Consider the following 24,090-nt stretch of genomic DNA (forward strand, 5'->3'; position numbering starts at 1 on the left):
GAAAAACTGCTTGTAGCATGACAAAATAGGCCAGTATAACAAAGAAAAGAAATAAAACTAAAGAAGATGAAAAGGACATTCAGAATCAACAAAATTATGGAGATGGAATGTTTCGACATTTTATCACTGAGAAGAAAGTGGCACGCTAATCTTTTGTTTCATTTTCCGGTAGTCAACGTTCTTGCATACTTAGGTCCCATTATCTCATTCAATATTAAAGCTACAATAGAAAAATTTTGCATACAAGATCGTGCTTGCTTACGCAGTGAAGTACATTATTCAGTAACGTATTAAATATTGTAAGCTAGAGCATGTCATATGTTTTCAATTACTACGAGAAAAAATTGACTTGTAAAAAACATTTTTTTGAAATACATGCAAAACAACAGATTTTTAAATATTCTTGGTTTACTGTTTCAACAAGTTAATAATTGAAAGAACAGATCTTGTTTTGACCTTTTATTTTGAATTCTAACTTAATCATAGCTAACACTTGGTTCAAGAATCATGAAAGAAGGTTGTATACATGAAAGAACCCTGGAGATACTAGAAGGTTTCAGATAGATTATATAATGGTAAGACAGAGATTTAGGAACCAGATTTTAAATTGTAAGACATTTCCAGTGGCAGATGTGGACTCTGACAACAATCTATTGGTTATGAACTGTAGATTAAAACTGAAGAAACTGCAAGAAGGTGGGAATTTAAGGAGATGGGAACTGGGTAAACTGAAAGAAGCAGAGGTTGTACTGAGTTTCAGGGAGAGCATAAGGGAACGATTGACAGGAATGGGGGAAAGAAATAGAGTAGGAGAAGAATGGGTAGCTTTGAGGAATGAAATAGTGAAGGCAGCAGAGGATCAAGTAGGTAAAAAAACGATGGCTAGTAGAAATACTTGGGTAACAGAAGAGATATCGAATTTAATTGATGAAAGGAGAAAATACAAAAATGCGGTAAGTGAAGCATGCAAAAAGGAATACAAGCGTCTCAAAAATGAGATCGACAGGAAGTGAGAAATGGCTAAGCAGGAATAGCTAGAGGACAAATGTAAGAATGTAGAGGCTTATCTCACGAGGGGTAAGATAGATAATGCCTACAGGAAAATTAAAGAGACCTTTGGAGAAAGGAGAACCACTTGCATGAATATCAGGAGCTTTGATGGAAACCCAGTTCTAAGCAAAGAAGGGAAATCAGAGAGGTGGAAGGAGTATATAGAGGGTCTATAAAAGGGCGATGTACTTGAAGACAATATTATGGAAATGGAAGAGGATGTAGATGAAGATGAAATGGGACATATGATGCTGCGTGAACAGTTTGACATAGGACTGAAAGACCTGAGTCGAAACAAGGCCCGGGGAGTAGACAACATTCCATTAGAACTACTGACAGCCTTGGGAGAGCCAGTCCTGACAAAACTCTACCATCTGGTGAGCAAGATGTATGAGACAGGCGAAATATCCTCAGACTTCAAGAAGAATATAATAATTCCAATCCCAAAGAAAGCAGGTGTTGACAGATGTGAAAATTACCGAACTATCATTTAATAAGTCACAGCTGCAAAATACTAACGCGAATTCTTTACAGATGAATGGAAAAACTAGTAGAAGCAGACCTCGGGGAAGATCAGTTTGGATTCCGTAGAAATGTTGGAACAAGTGAGGCAATACTGACCCTACGACTTATCTTAGAAGAAAGATTAAGGAAAGGCAAACCTACGTTTCTAGCATTTGTAGACATAGAGAAACTTTTGACAATGTTGGCTGGAATACTCTCTTTCAAATTCTGAAGGTGGCAGGGGTAAAATATATGGATCGAAAGGCTATTTACAATTTGTACAGAAACCAGATGGCAGTTATAAGAGTCGAGGGACATGAAAGGGAAGCAGTGGTTGGGAAGGGAGTGAGACAGGGTTGTAGCCTCTCCCTGATGCTATTCAATCTGTATATTGAGCAAGCAGTAAAGGAAACAAATGAAAAGTTCGGAGTAGGTATTAAAATCCATGGAGAAGAAATAAAAACTTTGAGGTTCGCCGATGACATTGTAATTCTGTCAGAGACAGCGAAGGACTTGGAAGAGCAATTGAACGGAATGGACAGTGTCTTGAAAGGAGGGTATAAGATGAACATCAACAAAAGAAAATCAAGGATAATGGAATGTAGTCGAATTAAGTCGGGTGATGCTGAGGGAATTAGATTGGGAAATGAGACACTTAAAGTAGTAAAGGAGTTTTGCTATTTGGGGAGCAAAATAACTGATGATGGTCGAAGTAGAGAGGATATAAAATATAGACTGGCAATGACAAGGAAAGCGTTTCTGAAGAAGAGAAATTTGTTAACATCGAGTATAGATTTAACGTCAGGAAGTCGTTTCTGAAAGTATTTGTATGGAGAGTAGCCACGTATGGAAGTGAAACATGGACGATAAATAGTTTAGACAAGAAGAGAATAGAAGCTTTGGAAATGTGGTGCTACAGAAGAATGCTGAAGATTAGATGGGTAGATCACTTAAGTAATGAGGGGGTATTGAATAGAACTGGGGAGAAGAGGAGTTTGTGGCACAATTTGACCAAAAGAAGGGATCGATTGGTAGGACATGTTCTGAGGCATCAAGGGATCACCAATTTAGTACTGGAGGGCAGCGTGGAGGGTAAAAATCGTAGAGGGAGACCAAGAGATGAGTACAGTAAGCATATTCAGAAGAATGTAGGCTGCAGTAGGTACTGGGAGATGAAGAAGGTTGCACAGGATAGAGTAGCATGGAGAGCTGCATGAAACCAGTCTGAGGACTGAAGACCACAACAGCAAACAACAACTGTGGAAGTATAGGTGGCGGACTGCACGTACATCGGTTTTGGAGGACTGGGTTCTACATGATTCTGGGACGAACCCTACTACAAGCTCCAAATCTGATGTATGCACTGTCCGCCATCTCTAAGTAGAATCGTCAGTCTGAAAGGACCCATGATCACACAAACGCCCAAAAACGACTTTCTCTTGAAATGTTGTGTGGTGTGGTTGGTCTCTGTGAGGATACTTGTTTTGGTATAGCCGTACTGCATATCAACTGTCTCCATCTGCTTTGCCATACACAAACATCATCTCGGCATGTTCCCGACATGAATACCAGAGCATTCTGCTACTTACAGTGACCTGCGTCAATCATGCAGTCTGCAGCACGCAAGGAACACACGGCTCCTGGCCAGAACGGTCATTCGTCAGCGTCATTTACTGTGGCAACGATGCATTTCCGGACACATGTTCACAGGTCCTTTTTTCCTCCACTTCCTGTCAGGAATCCGTACCCGCTGTTTGTCGATTTTATAAATGTTCGTCGTATACTTAATAGCTAATATGCATTTGTCCCGGTTTTTTGGGAGAGGATCATGGCGAACCTAGCCTTGTAACATGTCTTTTCACGTTTGGAAAAACATTAAATTACGGAAGCAATTTTTATAATTTCAGAGGAAGACCGCAGCACTTAAAAATTTAATGCCATTATTTAAAAATGAAATAAGAAAATATATTAAACTTTTATTATATAACCAACTAGTAACGAAAGTGTGAAAACTGCTTGAAGGTGCAACACACTCTCCTACACATTAGGATGATCAACGTCTTTCTAGGAAGCTAACACAATGATGAAAGGAAATCCATTGTGTTTCGAAATGTAGCCGCAAGGCATGAGTCGTGGAGTGGCTGTAAGATGGCGTACGAAGTGCATGCGCAAAAAAGAATATCTTTCGCTTGAAAGCCCCTTAAAATTTTCAGTGAAATCTTTTTGTTTCTGTTACAGGAGTATAAACATATTGAATTTTTACTTCCACTAACACTACACCTCCACTGTACCACGAGTAGTCTGCTACAAGATTTATGCCACAGTCTAACATAAACAGTCGCAACACTCCTGTCCATTTTTATCACACTCTGCGACAGCAGCGCACCAAGTGGCCAGCGAGAAATACCTTTGAATACGATATCGGATGAGTGCGAATAGTGTTGTTTATATTGATCTGTAACATAGTTTTTGCAATGGAGAGCTTATGAAGTGCCACAAACACCGAAAACTAAAAAAATAACAACACATTTGGCTTTCTTTAGTTTTCTAAGAACTCTGGGAGGTATGAAACAGTAGAAGACGTGAGTTTTTGCAGAAAGACTTTGTGTATCTATTCAAAAACACGAAATTTTGTTCACTATACTACCAGTCAAATCAGTGAATGTGGAACGCAGGAAACTTGTAAGGAATTCACTCCTACATTATGTAATCTACCAAGTAAGCCACCAAAACTGTAGCCAAAGAGAAAACTTCATAGACGTGTTAATAACACGTCAAAAGTCATTGTTGCTACATCTGAGCCACAATCGTCAAAGACCTGCAACACTTTCGCTTCTAAAGCAAGATTAGTTACATTTGGGCCTCGTAGTCAAATAATGAATTCTGCCTAGTCGTCAAAGATGGGAGTCCAGGAAACCTGCTTCCTCAGATCGCTAGGCAACAATTCAAGCAAATCGTATTAATGAGTTTTATTACGAAATGAAATTTACAGATACTTAACTTTGTGTTATACAGATGCGTCGAAAGCAGAGGGCGACATGCAAAATAAGCAATTTTCTCAGTTTAAACAATTCGAAGTCGCTCCTATACAAGTGCTGCTGGTGCCTCATTTCTCTCTGATATCTCATGTTTCCCTTCAATTACCATAATTACGTTAAGAGATAAAAATAATGGAAGTAACTTCACGAAACTGTTTCTAAACAATAGCTGCAAGAGCACTATTATTTGCTAACTGACAGCGCCTATTTCCTTGCGTGTAGGTGTTTCACATGTTGTAATGTAACGTTCTCATCACACTCAGGTGTCATCTTGTGCTCTTGCGATGAGAAGAAATGCGCATTACGTTTCGTAGAACTTGCTATGACGTGTAGCTCTTTGGAAATGTGGGATCAAAACCTTCCAGACGAAAATAAAATTTCTTATGTTTTTCCCTCTTTTATCCATAAAACAAAGAAAATGCTTTTCAGGCAATTCATTATTTATTATAGTCATGTTAATTAGTTTGTCTGGTTAAAAAAAAGCAATTTAGTCATAACTAACTCATCGTGGATCCAGAGAAAGTGAACGACTAAAGATACCAAAGAGTTACTATTATGCATTTCACAGAAATTTTAAATCAGTAGTAGAGTTTTATAATTCTTTATCATGAATCACATATTTCCTTCCTGAGAGTTATGAAAGGGAAAATGTCTCCCTGAATTAAGTCTCACATATAAACTGTGTATTGCTCTGAATGCCGGAAGATGAGTCGTCTAAGGAATCTAAGTCGAGTCGTCAGTCCCTTCTCCTGGACATGCTTGCTGGTGGCACAGCATCTGCAATTTCAAAAACCATAATGGCGCCTATGGAACGAGTTAAACTGCTGTTACAAGTGCAGACCAAATTGAAGAAAATTGAAAACAAGGCAAATTACAGAGGTTAGTATTCTGCAAGGCGCAGTGAAAAGGTTTTTTATTTTTCTCAGTCTGTCTCCTCACTTTTTTTCTAGTTTGAGTGTCAACACACACATACACAGGGAATGTGTGATGCAAATTCTTCCCGTACGAGAAATGGGCTTCAGAATAAGAAAAAGAATACGCAATAGACAGAAGCAACTATCACATCATAAATGGCTTTCTCTCTCTCTCTCTCTCTCTCTCTCTGTGTGTGTGTGTGTGTGTGTGTTTTACAACCACTGATTGTAATCAGTTATAGTTCTCTCTGTGCGTCCTCAATCCAGGCAATTGGTAATTCCCTGTTAACGATATGAGGTGTTTCGAAATCTGTCTTACGTGTCCACAGCGGCCCAGTTAACATCAAAGAAAGTTGTTACTTTTTCGATTACGGTACCCTAATCAGCTATCATATACGTGCCATAACTTACTGACATTTGCCGGCGTCGGTCAAAGACGTAATATCTATATGAAAAATTGTCTTGAATCGTGGCTCATAGTTACAAAAATAAATAAATTTTGTTATTAGTCACAAATGCTGTTAAAGAAGAATAAGCTTGTAATTAGCATGCATTATAATTTATGACAAGTGCTGCAGAATTCATGGATATAGGACCATGATAGAATATTTACTTACCGTAACGACACTATATTGTATACTTGTCTTGTTGTGAGTTTATTTCTTACAAGTGACATCTTCCTTATGGGTTATATATCACGTGCCTTCGTATAGAAATAATAACACTTGTTTTTGTTTATCTGTGCCAAACTTCGTAATGAAAGAAATATGCTTGTATATAAAAGATCAAGAAGTTTTTATGTGAGAAGTGAATCTGTTTATGTAACTTTATTTTTTCATTTATTGTTGATGGAATGATCTAGTGAGAATATCGCTAAGTTCATAGGAACGGTTCCAGGTACAGTAGGACAACACATACCTGAATAATCAACGTAAAAGTTCCAGACTTAATGACTATCCTCTAGTTCATATAAAATGCTAATGATATTCTGCCCATTTACTTGACAAAATTTTTCCCAGTCTTTTTTCTGAAAACTAGGATGAGAATTAGCTCGTACGTCTTCCATTAATGAAACTGCCGAACAGGTTCGAATTCCTAAACTAGATTTGGAAGACGAGCCGTGGAAGCTCGAGCACCGTAGGCATTTCTCAAGAGTCAAATTCTCATTTCAGCTCATGAGAAAAGCACTGAGATAGCAGTTTCGTCAAATAGAATGAATGCTTCACTGTGTTCAATGTGAAGTAGAAACTTGGTGATCGCCTGTTGTGGAATGGTATCGAGCATTTTCGAATTTTTAAAAAGTGACTTTGCTTACCGAGATTTTGCCTTTTACATCTGCTACTGAATCTGAATGGAAGTGTTTAGTACCTTTTAAATTCCGCTATCCTAAATACACGGCGAGTATTCAAAAATTAAAATGATTAAGTTGGCAGTTCACCGCGTAATATGGAGGTAACTTTTTATCGCAATTTTTCCCTTAATGAACTTTGATGTGAAAAACACCATCGGTATGATTCGCTGCTTACAACTGTATACCTTTTTGAGTATCGGAATATCGACATGTGCAGAAAATATACACGTACAAGATCCTCTAGAGAAGCAACTCAAACGTCAAGATATATAGGGACTATTTTTAGAACAAAGCAGACGTTGTAAGAAGAATTTTTATTATTTTTGTATCTCTCTGATAAGAAAGGAGCGGATGATCACTACTGTCCGTGATTGTGACCTTACGTGAATCATCCTCCAAAACTCGAAAATTCAAAAATGGCAAAGGATTTGTTATATTTCTCATTCACGGTGATAAATTGGGTAAATGTACGGAAAACTCAGCAGCATGCCATACTTAATCTCGATATTTGTACAGCGTTTGCACTTACGTTCTGAGAGCTCAGCACTGTAAATGTTTTCTTCAAAATTTTCGAGAATTCGCGAGAACAAATGTCGTTCCCACCTTGATCCACGCACCGAAAGTTCACAACTTTCGTTAGTTTAAAAACAACAGCGCTTGATCATCTTCTGATAGCAGTCGACAAATAGTCAAGTTATCGTAAAGAAACAAAACTTAGGTTATATCCATAATGTTCTTTCCAAATTGTTATATTCTATATACATTAAATATCAGATTTTTAACAATCAGTATTTATTCCAGAAATTATTGCCAAAAGTGAATTATTGAAAAAATGATTTGGATATTGTCATCTAAACATATTTTGTGTCCTGTTCTCGCTTCCCGCACACGGGGTCCCGGGTTCGATTCCCGGCGGGGGTCGGGGATTTTCTCTGCCTCGTGATGACTGGTTGTTGTGTGTTCTTTATCATCATTGACTCGCAAGTCGCCGAACTTGCCCGCATGGGGCCTCCCGGCCAACAATGCCATACGATCATTTCATTTCATTTTGTGTATTACCTTCCTGTGCATCATGAATTTGCAATTGAGGACTTTGTGAGTCGCAGATAAATTTTCCATTTTGTACACTAAACACTTCACCAGAGTTAGGTATATAACATCTACCTGACATCAGTATACTTGAAGAATTTTCGAAAATATCAAATTCCTGGTTAGAGAAGACAAAGTTAATATTGACTACTGAAAACAGCTCGATTTTCTCCATTCCGTTCACGAACGTATGTTGGGTAACCATCTGGAAAATCTTCATAACAGTTAACTTCCTTTCCATCTAAAAGCAGCTTTATTTATTCTTCTTTACAGCATCAATAAAATGATTAACTGTTACAAGAAAAGCAATTTCTCAAGTTTCAGCACCTCAACTTCAATTAGATAGAGAAAATGAAGCCATTTTTGCCTCACTATGTTTGTGAATTTTTTTCGTAACTGAGTAAAGCCTAAGAAAGTTTTGGCGAGCATGGACAGTCTGCTATATAGAAACGGTAAATAAATTAAATAATGGAATGAAAAGAAGTACCCAAAATCCAGTTACGATTGAAACTCATAACGTAGCATCCAATGCAGTGTACAATATGATTTTTGACTGCTATTTTGTTTTGTTTTAGCTGTTCACAATTTTTACTTCGTTTATCGTTTTATCTACACCTGTCACATCTGCCTTCGTACCCAAAATCAGTCGACACACTAAACACAGAGCACAGTGCTGTTAGCTAATAACTTTAGCCTAGGATGAAACAGACGTAAAGCTGTCAGTGATGGCCGAGTACCTTCTGTTTTTTATCGATGTAATAAATCTCTAGCAGTCATTGCGTTAGAGTCTTCAAGGAGTGCACGATTCTGACCAAATAAATTGGAGAACCTATCCTGCAGAAGCGTAGACTGTAAAACCCGGTCCCTGGTGATGGCGGCGGTGCGTCATGGCATGGATTCACAAGACATCAAAAGCATGTAAGCAGCTATCCTAATCCATGACCACTCAGCCAACACACGCAAATCAAGGAGTTTGATCGAAGTTGAGAACCGAGTGAGATGGCGCAGTGATTAAAAACACCGGATACCGGATCAAATGCCCGGACGCCCATGCAGATTGTTCTCCGCCGTTTTCTTAAATCGATTCAGACTCTTGTCAGAATGGTTACCTTAAAAAGGACATATCCCATTTCCTTACCTATCTTTAGCGTTTCCAAGAATGTTTCCTGTCCCTTGTGGCATTGTTGTCGACCTTTCGTGAGACCACAAATCACGCTCTCTGGCGACACAAATGTGTTCAGCGCGTCGGGTCACCTGGAGGATGCTTCGCGTATGTGGTGAGTTCCTCACACTTCTATAGGACAATCTGGGAGCTATGGGGTAAAGGTTCATGATCACGTTACGAGATGTCCGCTATCAGAGAGGCCAGAGGCACAGTGAGAGGAAAGTGGTTTGCGCGCTTGCTCAGACGAGTAAAGTTCTAGCGTGAAACATCAGCCGCCTCATTACCAGCTAGATAAGTGGGCCAATATTAGTATCTCTGGCTGTAACGTCGGCGCCAGCTGTCATTCCTACGAACAGCTCTCATTTCATACGAAGTGAGATGAATGTGGCGACCTTATAACGTGTATCGAAGACGATGGAATCCGTGTATCGATTTTTATGATCGTTCGAGACGCTGGACTACTGAAGGCACCGTTAGATGTCTCTGGTCTCACAACCACGTAATCCTAGCCATTCTAGCAGATAAATTAATGCAACAACTCATTGTATCTTCAATTAGTATATTCATTTCAATTCTGGAAGTTGTTTCTACCTTTTTTCTGTGAAAGAACTTGCGAACATCATACTCGTTATGCATTCCGAAAAGTAACAATAAGTTTTCAGAGTTGTAAATAAGTATCTGTTTATAATAAAGACGGATTCCACGTTGAATTCGGTAAGTTAGTTCTAGGATCGGAAAACGGAGACGTGGGCATAATACAGGTAACAGGACCATTTCAATGGCAGCAGCATTCATTTATCACAGCGCTCTTGACATTTATATCCTTAATCTACATACCACTGTGAAATACATGGTAGAGAATTTTTCCCATTGTATCGCGTAATAGTGTTACTAGTGGTCAGCGTTAATTATTGTAGCGTGACAGGACGGGACTTTACTGATTGTTTGGACAACAACGAACTCCTGTAATATCGTTATGCTTATTTATGGATTGTTGAATACCTGTTCTTTCATTCCTGTGCTAGTAGTTGTGGGCCTGAGTCCACTATTGGGAACAATTGGCAACTGAAACATTTTTTGTACAGCCTAAATCTCATCACCCACATTATTTACTCTAGGTATAGCAATTTAAAAGTTTTGTCATTCAGATTCGAAAACTGTTAGTAGTTCCTTAATAAACCAACAATCACAAGCCATTTATTTAAGTTTCTGCAACACTGTTTGTATCGCTGAGACACGTGCTATATTTATAGCGTTGGCCGTGTCCTACGTGAGCGATGGAAGCGAGCGACAGCTTCAGGCGACAAAACACAATCCATGGAGGTAGAATAAGGGGAGATGGCGCTACAGACTTACACTGTAAGCTGTTTTGAAGCCAGTGGGCGGGGCCTGCCGCCATCTTGGATCCCCCAAAACATTAGCAGACGAGTGTTTACAATTGCTTCTTGTTCGTTATTTCTGTCTTGTGCACGCGATATTTATTAAATGTTACTCTGTTTTAGTGAACAACACAGCATAAGGAACGCAACTTCAAACGTTTTTCTGATCTTAAATGCGTACTCGATACAGTAATACGGCACGAAAATATGACGCTTCTGGCGTCAGTACAGTAATTCCTTTTTGTTTATACACTTCGAATAACAGAGATGAGAAGCATGTGCTATGAAAAGCGTGCTTTCTTAATCCATTTCTATTCACTTTCATTGTGTTTGTGTCGATAATTGATAAAGCAGAACTCTAAAAGCAATGATTGATAGTTTAAAGGCACATATCTGTATTCGTTGCATTTTCAAGTCCAACGCAAATTTTTAATGTTTAAGTTTGCAAAAAACTTGCCTTATTTCCTTTGGTGTCCCGTAGATGTATGGAGGGATGATATGAACAAGACAGCTGTCATGCCAACAAAGTGAAAGATTCGTTAAATTACGAAGGAAAAGAACAGAATTTAAGATTGTCAGGCCCATTGTAGTTTACACATCTGCTTTGTTCATAAATTGTACCTAGCAAGTGACATTCAGTGTGGCAAATAACAGCAATTTACAGGGTAACACGACAACACAGTGATTAATGTAATGATCTAAATAGCCTGACTTAGATGGGGAACTTTGCTTTAACAAATATGTAACCAAATTTATAATTTAAGCACTGTAACATGTAACCTATAGCTTGATATCCTTAAATGATAAAGGTCAGAATTTATTTTCGTTAATCGTCATACTTACTGTGCTGCACGAAACTGAGTACATGGCTGAACGAAATTTTTAAGAATTTGCAGAGGTGTACGATGTGTACGTATAGTTCATTTAAGGCCATACATTATTGCGTATGAAATGTAACCAATATATCTAACTTGTATTTAAAATTGAGACCGGAATGATATCTCTTTTAATTCTTGAGGTATTGGTTGTTACACTACTGGCCATTAAAATTGCTACGCCACGAAGTTGACGTGCTACAGACGCGAAATTTAACTGACAGGAAGAAGATGCTGTGATATGCAAATGATTGGTTTTTCAGAGCATTTACACAACGATGGCGCCGGTGGCGACACCTACAACGTGCTGACATGAGGAAAGTTTCCAACCGATTTCTCATACACAAACAGCAGATGACCGGCGTTGCCTGGTGAAGCGTTGTTGTGATGCCTTGTGTAAGGAGGAGAAATGCGTACCATCACGTTTCCGATTTGATAAAGGTCGGATTGTAGCCTATCGCGATTGCGGTTTATTGTATCGCGACATTGCTGCTCGCGTTGGTCGAGATCCAATGACTGTTAGCAGAATATGGAATCGGTGGGTTCAGGAGGGTAATACGGATCGCCGTGCTGGATCCCAACGGCCTCGTATCACTAGCAGTCGAGATAAAAGGCATCTTATCCGCATGGCTGCAACGGATCGTGCAGCCACGTCTCGATCCCTGAGTAAACAGATGGGGACGTTTGAAGACACGTCTCGGTCACCTCTTGTTCGTATTGACGGCACTTTGAACAGTGGACGTTACATTTAAGATGTGTTACGACATGTGGGTCTACCCTTCATTCGATCCCTGCGAAACCCTACATTTCAGCAGGATAATGCGCGACCGCCTGTTGCAGGTCCTGTACGGGCCTTTCTGGATGCAGAAAATGTTCGACTGCTGCCCTGGCCAGCACATTCTCCAGATCTCTCACCAATTGAAAACGTCTGGTCAATGGTGCCGAGCAACTGGCTCGTCACAATACGCCAGTCACTACTCTTGGTGAACTGTGGTATCGTGTTGAAGCTGCATGGGCAGCTGTACCTGTACACGCCATCCAAGCTCTTTTTGACTGAATGTCCAGGTGTATCAAGGCCGTTATTACGGCCAGAGGTGGTTGTTCTGGGTACTGATTTCTCAGGATCTATGCACCCAAATTGCGTGAAAATATAATCACATGTCAGTTCTAGTATAATATATTTGTCCAATAAATACCCGTTTATCATCTGTATTTCTTCTTGGTGTTGCAAATTTTAATGGCCAGTAGTGTATATCCGCGGACGGGTCGCTTGCGGCGCGTCCGAACCGTTCCTGCGCTTTGGGAATCGAGTGGTAGTAAAAACCGAAGTATCTCATACAAGGTTCAAACGACGAATTTTGGAAATGACAGCACGCAGAAAGGACTATTTTATCATATGATTAACAATCGAAGCGTTTTTGCAAACGCGTGAGCAGAGCGAAAACAAGACTCCCTATATCTTACACCATGAGTTTTTGTCCAAATTTTCATAGCCAAACAAAGGGAGAGAAACAGGTAAACGGGGTATCAAAGTGACCAGTATGAGGTCTAGTTTGGCATGAAAATATTTAACTGCTTGAAAGTAATCAGGGTAATGAACGAAAACTTAAATAATAAACTGAGGAAAAATTGAAATATTTCACGAAAAGCTGCTGCAAATGAAGTGTCAAAAATTTCATCTGTTCAAGACCCAGCTATTTTGCACTTAAAAAGATACATTGGTGCGGTATTTAAATGTCAAAAAGGCTTCATTCGAATCAAGTACATTAGGAAGGCAAACGAGAAGTCACTGAGATCATGCTTTCCGAATAAAACTTGAAATTCAGAAATGGAAGAAATCAGTCAAATGATAAAATTGTTTGTGTAATAGAAATAAGTGGATCAGACAAACGTTCTATGTGCCTTTGAATGATGCTCGAAATCATGAATAGAAAATGAAGTGCACCTAATGCTTCCCTAATTTTTTTTTCATAATTTGAGACAAATCATTACACAAAACGTTTGACTTTCTTTTAAAAAATTTTGGGAGCTTTACTTTTACTGGCTTTTTAGAGTAATAGAAACGCTTTTCCTTAACACTGACTGCTGATGAATTACGTTCGCAACATCAAATATCTGTAAAATTTCATGGTTCATTGTAATTCATTAGGAATTAAATGTGTGTGGTATACTCGCTACCCCTACATTACAGCTAGCTGCTTTTCAGTGGTAACAATCTGTGTGCTTATGTTTGTATTTAGTGTAGTTAGTCATGTGATAGTCATACCTCAGTATTTATTGGTTGTTAAAAGCTATTGATCATGTAAAAAAACATTCGCATTTAATTTATTGATGAGATAGTCGAATGCTCCTCTGCTCATTCACGTGTATTCGAAGAGTTTGTATGGTGATCTTCCAGTTGACAGTACTTCTGAAATTCTCCGTGGAGATTCCTCCCTTTGTACATTTTATGCACAGCATTCCTTTTTGCTTTATTTTCTTAAGTAAACCTAATTCTGTAGCCTTACTATCCAGCTACAGTATTCTACAGGTTAAGGACGCCGTTGTATAGAAACAGCTGGTTGGCTCTAAGCAGCCACCTTGTAGCGCTACATGGTCGCTCGCATGCAGGATACCCAAGGTTGTCGCCCGATGCTGTTGCTTGTTTTGTCACTGGAGTGTTGCGTATCCGGAAGTCGATTGCTGTCGCTCGCTTCTGTCGCTCATGTAGGACACGGCCTAATACTATCACCCTTCAAAGCATGTCCCTTTCCTCCTGACTCACCTTGTATGTAAGCAAGAATTTTAACACGAGGCCTGCCGAAAAGTAATGCCTTCGAATTTTTTTATGTGAAAACTCTTTGAAGTTTTTTAAATAAAACAAACATTTTACATCTTTTTCTCCATGTTTACATATTTTTTCCTCAACATAATCACCCTTTCTCAACACAATTACCCTGGTGAAGAACACATTTCTCGCAATGAGAGACCAGTTTGTTCATACCGCCACTGTGGAATGTTTGATTTTGTAGATGGAGCCACAGCCTAATCTCTGGTTGCACCGCTTCTTCCTCACTATCAAAGTGAAGAATTCGAAGGTTTTCTTTAAGTTTTGGAAACAAATGAAAATCGGTTGGTGGCAAATCGGGACTGTACGGAGGATGACCGATGACAGTTCACCCAAAGTGTCGGATTATTGCAGGAGTCGCAGCACTCGTGTATGATCTGGTGTTGTCACGCTGATGATGGAGAGGGTGCTCCGTGCGTGAACAAACTCTTCAAATTCGGGACTTATTACTGCACGCTGTTTCTCTTCTCACACACCGACATAGTTATCGTTCCTCGCCGCCATGTAACACGCTACAATTTGGGGGCCTCTAGCGGCAGAAGGCTGCAAATATGTAGACATAAAGAATAAAGATGTGGAATGCTACAGTTCAATTCTTTGATCTTGGCGGCTCGCGCATGCCCGCCCAGACGCGGGAGATTGCTGCGTTGCCAGTTGCACGCCCCAAGAGAAGCAGCGCCATAGTACAGTATAGTTCGCAAACTACGTTTAGGGGGAAGCGCGCAGTTTATGAAGTAAAGCCACCACGGTCGCATTAACCCTTTCGCTGCTACAGAGACGTGCTCCCTGCATTCCGCGCTGTGCGCGATTTTGTCATCACTGCACTGCTCACCTGTACAGACACATGGTGTTCCGATGCTTTGACACACGTATCATTCGATTTCACAAAAACTATTTGGCCCAAAAATTTGATTTTTACACGTCTTCTTGAATGATACCTTCCCCCATAAATGACTTAATTTTGTTTCGATGTTCAACGCAGTTATTGTGCAGCATTAAATGTAGTAAACCATTGCAAGAAATTTTGAAGAGTTTGCGGAGGTAAAAGTCCATAGCGTATACTTTCCGTATGGTCGATTTTAGTTGCCACTAAAAATTTCAAAAAATTACATTCAAACGAATAAAATTCATGAAGTAAGACACTTCGATATTGTTTTACATAAAGGTTAGAACTCAGAACTTTTCGCTTAGCAACCAAACACTTTAACCATTACGCTAACGCAATTCGTCATTCGACAGACTTCCTGGAAGACTTTAAAACATCACGCAAAATACAAACACTGTTCGTATGACAATGAATTACTCACGTTTCGTCGAAGTACAGTAGGAAATAAACAATTAGCGCTGTTCCTTATTGCGAAAAAGCGGTTAGTGAGAATGATACAGACACCTTTCCTTGCTATCGCCTGAGTTAGGAGGCTTACTGCTTGTTTGGTTTAATTAATTAATATAATATGAAACAATTGGTATAAAGAATGCTTTTTTCAAACTTTCTATACAAGAAAGTCTGCTGTCAAGACATTGCTTTTGTTCAATTACTTTATTTATGACTGAAAGTTTCTAAAACTGAAGACACTCGTTCGTGCTCTGCACTGCAGTCGAGCTTTGGCAACGTCGTTCTCTGTTCATTGTCTGACTGTGTTTTGTGGCGTCTGTTTTTTGTGACGTCAGATGCGCAGAACGAACCTAAACTCGGCCGCCGTCGTAAATGACGCGCACTTTAATAACTTTGCTTCATTTAAAGCTTTCACGTAAAAAATTCGGGTACATTACTTTTCAGCATGCCCTCGTAATTTTCGTTTGTTATTTATCTTAGAGAACGAAGTTTTGGGGCCTTTGGGACTCTGAGAGAAAATTGTATCCCCAGAAACTGCTCTCTTACAAATAAGTAGAAAATAGATAAAGATGAAAGAGGTACTATTCATTTTTCCGCACAAAAGGAAATTGGTCCGTTTCTGTGTAAACGGCATGATAACCCGGTTTTCTCTTCAGTATCAAATAAAACTGGTGGAATGCGAGAAACTAATGCTAAAAGATATTCTCAGTGGTCAAGGAAACACATTGAAGTTTCTCGACCCTCCATTCTAATTGTATACAAGCACGTGGCTGGAACTGATTAAATGGATAAAAACGTGAGTACAGGATAAATTTCCGCAACAGGAAATGGTAATGGACTCTTTTCAGTTGGTTATTGGGTGTGTCTGTACAGTGTACGCAATGCGTGGATGGCAATAGAAATACCTTTTCTCATGTAAATTTTAGAATAGAATTTGTGAACGTGTACTTGAGCCGGTGAGGTACGCCACTGAAAGGATCTGGACAAGCCCAGCACTCCAGTACTGTAGTAATAGATGAGCTCGAGTTTGATATAATGAACCATCTGATTGTGAATATACAGGAGCTCAAAAGAAGACGATGTGCTGATGACATCAGCGTGTACCAATTGTAAGGAATGTAGTGTGGGACTGTTTGCTGAATGTTTTGTTCCTTATCATACGAAGTAATTTGTTGTTTTTGTTTTTGATTTTTACTTTGTGTTCATGTTTAATTTATTTCTTTTAGTAAAATAGTACAACCTTTGCATGTAAATGTATATTTTCCATTCAATAGCGCTTTGCATTACATAGAACGTGATTCTGTGATGACTGTAAAGGGTAAATGTGTCAGATTGAGGTAAGGGACGCTGGTCCAGAAACGACCAAATCGTAGGTTATAAGTAGACTGCGGATTTTAGGTAAAAACCTATTTTGTTCCTGAGTTCCTATTTGCAAACAAATTTGTACTTATGCGTTTCATGACTATTTACACTTAATAGCGTTGATTCTATAGGACCTAAAAAAGCCTATTTCGACGTTACTGCCTATTTTTGCCTATTTCGGCTTTAATATCCTAAAAAGCACCTATTTCATAATATAAGACAGTGGCTCCAACTTTTTCCATACTTTGCCTAACACTTCGGTCTTTTTTTATTTTTTTATATCTCTATCCCTTGTTAATACCAGATTTGTTTTCGCTGGGAAAAAGTGAACGATGAACTGTTTTTAATTTACCTTTTACCGTGGTGCATGGGAGCGGTAGCGGAAGTACCGTATTCGTTGCTGGACATATGGCACCTGACAGATGGCCGCCCCTTCTGAACAAGCGAATGGAATCTACCGGTGCTTCAGATGAAAACATCCTACTACTGGCAAATTATTTTTCGAACCGGAAAATTCACGTATAATACCTTTCACGAAACAGAGTAGTTTGATAGGACTGCCTGTAGACAGCAGCGAGAAAATGCGCGAAGGGCAGTAATTTAGCTATAGAGGGCGTCTACGATTAACATTGTGATTTTTTAATCCGTGCTCAGCTTAAGGCCTATGAAACCGTTTCTTTGCGAAAATACACAGCTGGCCAGAATCCTACGAACGAAATATTTTCAAATATAACATTTAGTACTCCCACGTTCAATTCTAATGTGTAACTCAAATCTTTGACCGGTTCCCAGTCGCTCACAGAAGTTAAGCACTGTCGCGCTCGGCACGTACTTGGATGGATGACCATTCAACCGTGCCGAGTGCTGTTGGTAGTAAGGCAAGCAAACGAATTGTAAACAGTCTCTAACGACCTTCGCCTTCGACGGGACGTAAAGCCCTAAGTTTACTTCCTTTTTCTAATCTTTGAAAACACAAGAACTCTATGTCAGATTAACGAAGTAGGTACTTTTTAGGATTTTGATGCCGAAATAGGCAAAATTAGGCGTCAACGTCGAAATACGCAATTTTAGGTCCTATTGAACTAACGGTATTCAGTTTAGTTAGTGTATTCTAATTTATTTTTATTTTCTCTGCATCATTTTTATTAGAGCCTATTTTAGGTTTTATATAGTCTAAATGAACTACTGAAGGAGCCTATTTTAGGTGCCTAAAACACACTTTTTTACGACCTAAAAATCCGTGGTCCAGTTATAAGTGTCAATCTTTCTGATACCTCTGACGATAGAATACGTGTACTGATACTATTATTGTTAAGACTGTAGGACAGACGCCGGCCGGAGTGGCCGTGCGGTTCTAGGCGCTACATTCTGGAGCCGAGCGACCGCTACGATCACAGGTTGGAATCCTGCCTCGGACATGGCTGTGTGTGATGTCCTTAGGTTAGTTAGGTTTACTTAGTTCTAAGTTCTAGGCTACTGATGACCTCAGAAGTTAAGTCGCATAGTGCTCAGAGCCATTTGAACCATTTCTTTGTAGGACAGGCAACTTTCGGAGGTGGTGTGTGGACCAAAACAATCAAGTCTAGTAAACAGAGGCTCTAAAATGAATATCTTGAGAACTATGTTCATTGTACAAGTGCTCATAGGCCTTAAGGTTCGCATTTTAGATCCAAAGTTTATCAGACTTTTTTCTTGTTTGCTCCATACTGCCACCTCCGAAAGTTACCTACCCTCAACAGTACCAGTACACGTAGGACTACAACGCACTAGACAAGCTGGCTGCGACTGCCTGGCTGCGGCAGCCAATAAAACAATGACGTTTCATTGTAGCCACGCATTAGACAGCGATGGTTTCCTGGCTGCAGTATAGCATAAGCTGGATTGCACGGCAGCCAGCTGGATCCGCGCAGCCAGTTGTGTGAGGAAGAGTGTCTCGTGGAGACCACATGTGACTGCCTTCATTCTCTGTGCATTTGTGGAAGCACCCAGATCTTGTTTGCACCCAGTCACAGAATTCGCGATGACGTTACATATGAAGAAATTTATTTTCACAATTGTGGTGTTTTACTGCTGATAGTTTTTTTTTTTTAAAAATTCAGCATTTTCTCCCCTGTGCGACCATTTGTAGTTAGTGTCATGAATCTTGGAGTTACTAGGTGCCACAGAATTTTGCAACAACAAATACTTTGTTTTAGTTTAAAAAAGGAGAAATAACTAAATTGTGACTATCACCATGTTACCTTCGAATTTATGAACATTTGCTTGACGCTATTTGACAGAAGGTATGTAAGACCTGCAGATTTCATTGTTTTGTTTTATGTTCATTTGATCTGAATAAAAATACAAGCAAACAGAGTAAACAATAATATCGTTACAACAAAGATCTATTAAGCAATAACAAAATAATTTACTTGTGGCAAAAATTGTATTTATCTAACTACAACTGACATTAGATTTAACATAATTATTGGTTAATCAGATGTACTTAACGAAAAGCTGATTAAATTTTGGAAATTTATTTGCCAGTAATATTTGATTAGCAATTCAGGATTAATTGTCAGTGACCATGTCATTTCTAGGTGTAGTGGATTGCTTCGTTAGAGTCTTCAAGGAAGAAGGCTTTCTCAGTTATTGGCGGGGAAACCTTGCTAACATCGTACGAGTTGTTCCCTTACAGGCCTTAAATTTTTCACTCAAAGACAGATACAAGGAAATATTTCTTAAAGATGAACGTAACGCAAGTTTTTGGAGACTTTTTCTTGGAAATTTGGCATCTGGTGGAGCAGCGAGTGCAACATCTCTTACCGTTGTATACCCACTGGATTTTGCTCGAACAAGGTAACTACAGGCTATGAGGACATGACTAATTTTGCACGAACGATGTACACGAGATAAGACTGCAATGTCACTGTAGATCAAAGTTGCTTCTTTGCTTCTGTAATTCTCTGTCTTTGTGAAAACTGCACATAATTTACTTCTTATACTTTTATTGGTTTCATTTGTCATAGATACAGAACTTATTGAAAAAGTTTGTCTTATATTTTGTGCTTTTGCTAAACTTACAATGTAACATAAGACAACTAAGGGTTATTAAATAACGAAATATAGGAAACTATCCTCAGAATAACAGGTGATTTTATGAAATTTTACTATCCAGCATCTTCAGAAGAAAATATTGTCTAATTTCTTTTAGCTGTATGTTGTCAATTTGAACGAATATTTTGTCAGTAGTATCTACAGTCAGATATAATTCTAATTCAGTTAATATTATAAGTCTCTTTTCTGATTGCAGACTGGCCGCAGACACTGGCAGGACTTCCGTTGATAGACAGTTCCGTGGTATGACAGACTGCTTGGTGAAAACATTCAAGTCAGATGGTATTGTTGGGCTCTACAGAGGTTTTTGGATATCCTTACCTGGTGTCATCATCTATAGAGCAGTTGCACTTGGAGGTTTCGACACAATAAAGGCACTACTGCCTCAATCAAAACAAGATTCTATGGGTACATCATTGTGTATTGCTTTGGTATGTACACGTGAAAATGCAATTTACATTTGTCGCTGTCAATAGATACTATTTATAAATGAGATTACAAGCATTATATGTATTTATTGCCTATGATTTAGATAACGTGTTACATATCTCAAAGAAGTTATGTAAAGTATTTCAAAATCCTCCAACTTGTAGAAACTGCAAAAACATTTGAGCAATTTTCTTATCTCAGGAAAACTCAAGCGCGAAGCAAAAAAGATCATAAAAAAGTATGATTTGCTTAAAAAACGACGATAACTTCTTTATATTGATAACATTTCAGTTATAACGGGAAATTTTAAGTCAGATTAATGAAGAATCCATCATATAACTTCCCCATCTTTCAATCACCTTCTGTCAATGCAGACAATGGAAATGTTCGAAAACGTGAGTTACTGAATAAATCTGATGCAGCTTGAACGCCAAGAGGATGTTTTAGCAAGGAGCCTCTGTGAAAGACGTCTGTGCCCTATCATGAAGCATTTTACTGCAGGATCTGAAAATGATTAGTAGAAACAAGATGAAATATATACATACGAGAATTTTGGCGGCTTCTGAGAAAAACCTTTGGAAGATAGAATAAAGCTTATACAGGTTTCGGAGCAAAAGCAGTAAATAAAAGAAATAAAAAGAAAACAAAGGCAAATTACTGTAGGTGAAAAAATGGTGTAGGAAACGTGTTGCAATGTTTAGCTGCATCATTTTGTAGGAATTTTATCGAATGTCAGCCATTTCTGGTTTGATTCAACCACATTTTACATCTAAATCAGCCATAAGAGTTTAGCGATGACACTGATAAACGTGCTGAATAGTTTCAGCTGTTGTGTGGCCTCTTATTTAGTCATTCTGCTTTTCTGTACGGAGTATTCCAGTGATCAACGTATCTTAAGGAATGATGCATAGGAGGAAATGTGCCGTTTTGCAGTAAGGGAACGGGCTCGAAAGCATTGAAGTTAAATGTGTCGTGTAATAACTGTGCCAGTGGAATACGAGAAGAAATGAGCCGTTCATACGATGTAATTATTTGGTTTATTGCGTATATAGCTAACACCGTGGGCAGGCACCACTGTCTTGCAAGTAACACATTGGGAACGACAGCTAGACCATTATCATTCAGAGGAATAGCAAGGGTTAGGCCCTGCAGACTTCGGACATCACACTCTGTTGGGCCAATAACTGTTGAAAGAAGGTTCGCTTTAACGGCCCATCGACTCCGTGGTCATTAGAGATGGAGAAAGAGCTCGAGTAGAGAAGGGAAATCCGCAGTCACCTTTTCGAGGGAACAATCCTAGCATTCCCCTTAAGCGATTTTGGGAAATCAGGAAACCTAAATTTGGATGACCGTGCGAGGATTTGAATCGCTGCCCTAAAAAAGGCAGCCCAGCGTCTTACTACTGCCTCACCTCATTCGGTCACATGGCTCCTACAACCCAATATGGCCGATACTTAATATTCTGCGTATATAATTTTCTTGGTTTTTCGGTTGGTACGTGCTTCCTACATGCTTAACTACATCAGTGTAGACTTCTAAGAGCCATATAATACTACCAATCGTTCTGTCTAGGCATAAGGGAGACATGTGTAATGTTAACTGTGTTGCATGGAATAAATGACCTGCACCTACCAGTTTCGTTTAAGTTCACAAATGTTGACTGTGAATGTTTCACTTAAGCTGTGGATAAGACATTAAACTGCTCTCTAGTCAAGTAAGTACCAACATAGATCTCCTCATGCCACTGTTTGGCAATTCGTCTTTGAGACGGTTAGAGTAAGTAGATGGTCGCCAGTCCAAATCTTACACGTGCTTATATTAACCATTCAGCTATGCAGCGTTACGGAAATTACATGTGGATCATACTATCTTTTTGCACATGCTCAAGAACGTGATTAGCCAGGAAGAACAGTGTCATATTTTACAGAAAACCTTCCTGTACGCTATTTTGTGCAGATATACAGACCATTACTAGGTCCACGTCTACATAGTAACGTCTACTTTTTGAACACATTAATTTTTAGATTTTTTATCTAACATACGACTGAAAACACGATACGATTGTTAAAGATACATAAAAATATATAAAACAAAGATATTAATGAAAATAAAATAGTTTAGTGTAGAAACCTTTATAACATTTAGGTTAATTCTCATTATAAAGTCATACCAGTAGCCGATCACTGTCATTAGTGATATTTACTGAGAACGAAATCGATGTCGCAACTTTACTGTAATTGAACCTAACTACGAATGAAAACATTTTGTATCAAAAGAGCTGAGTTAGTTTACTGCTACTTACATCGAAAATTCTGCGTCCCTTGGGAGTGTCAAGAAATTTTTTGCATTGTCTACGTATAATATTAAAGTACACTTTGCACAACGTCCTGCAGGGTCTGGAATTTTTCGCCGCAATATCAAGATAGCTTGGTCACTATTTTCGGTGTGAAAAGAAAGTTCTCCAATACTGCGCGGTTTGTGCGGATTCCACACGTACATTTACATAACTATTTTGCAATTCACAGTTAAGTGCCTGGTAGAGGGTCCACCTAACCACCTTCAAGCTACTGCGTTTCTCTACCGTTCTATTCTCGAACAGCGCGCGGGAAAAATGAACACTTAACTCTTTCCGTGCAAGCTCTGATTTCTCATATTTTATTACAAGGGTCATTCTCCCCGTATAGGTGAACGCCAACAAAATATTTTCTTATTTGGAGGTGAAAGTTAGTGACTGAAGTTTCATGAGGAGATCCAGTCGCAACAACAAACATCTCTATTTTAATTATTGCCTCGTCAATTCGCCTGTCATATCCGTGACACTCTCACACCTATTTTGCGGTAATACAAAACAAGCTGACTTCTCTGTATTTTTTCGGTGTCCTCCGTCAATACTGTCTAATACGGAACCCACATCGCGCTGCAGTACTCAGAGGACGGACAAGCGCAGTGTAGGCAGTCTAATTATTAGACCTGTTGCATCTTCTAAATATTCCGCCAATAAATCACAGTTATTTGTTAGCTTTCCCCACAACATTTTCTATATGACAGTTCCCTAAGTATTTAGTTGAATTCAAAGCCTTTAGATTTGTGCGATTTATCGTGTAACTGAAATCTTCCGAATGTCTTGTGATACTCATGTGGAAGAATTCACGCTTTTCATTATACAGAGTCCATTGCCACTTTTCACACCATACAGATAGCTGGTCTAAATCATTTTGCAGTTGGTTTTGATCACCTGATGACTTTACGAGATGGTAAATGACAGCATCACCTGCAAACAATCTAAGAAGGCTGCTCAGATTGTCTAGTAAATCGTTTATATAGATTAAGAACAGCAGAGGTCCTAAAAACTTCCTTGGGGAAAACCAGATAGCTCTTCTGTTTGACTTGATGACTTTCCGTCAGTTACTTCGAACTGTGACTATTCTGAGGAAACAACGAATCCAGTCATACAACTGAGATGATACTCCTTAGGTACACAATTCGACTAGAAGTTGTGATTCTTGAAGTTTTCCGGGCGTACTGAATGTTCGATGAGGTTTCGGGATTGCAGCCCGATCATGTTGACTTCTTACCACGATTTTTCGGCTGGCAACTGCCCAGCCATATTCAGGTGAGACTTTAAGTCATTATGAATAAACTGTCTTCTCTCAGAAGAAATTAGAGAGATTACCG

The 24,090-nt window shown here is 39.1% G+C and overlaps 1 protein-coding gene across 1 annotated transcript in view; it reads left to right on the forward strand.

Moving 5' to 3' along the window:
- Positions 1 to 5,287: 5,287 nt before the first annotated feature.
- Positions 5,288 to 24,090, forward strand: part of LOC124613750 (ADP/ATP translocase 1-like) — a 38,608-nt gene continuing 19,805 nt past the window's right edge. The window contains exons 1-3 of the mRNA XM_047142466.1: positions 5,288 to 5,471; positions 19,470 to 19,728; positions 20,183 to 20,417. Of these exons, the coding sequence (XP_046998422.1) occupies positions 5,288 to 5,471; positions 19,470 to 19,728; positions 20,183 to 20,417 (678 nt within the window). The remainder of the gene's footprint in view (positions 5,472 to 19,469; positions 19,729 to 20,182; positions 20,418 to 24,090) is intronic.

Source organism: Schistocerca americana, chromosome 4 (genome assembly GCF_021461395.2).
Source record: "Schistocerca americana isolate TAMUIC-IGC-003095 chromosome 4, iqSchAmer2.1, whole genome shotgun sequence".
Lineage (NCBI taxonomy): Eukaryota > Metazoa > Arthropoda > Insecta > Orthoptera > Acrididae > Schistocerca > Schistocerca americana.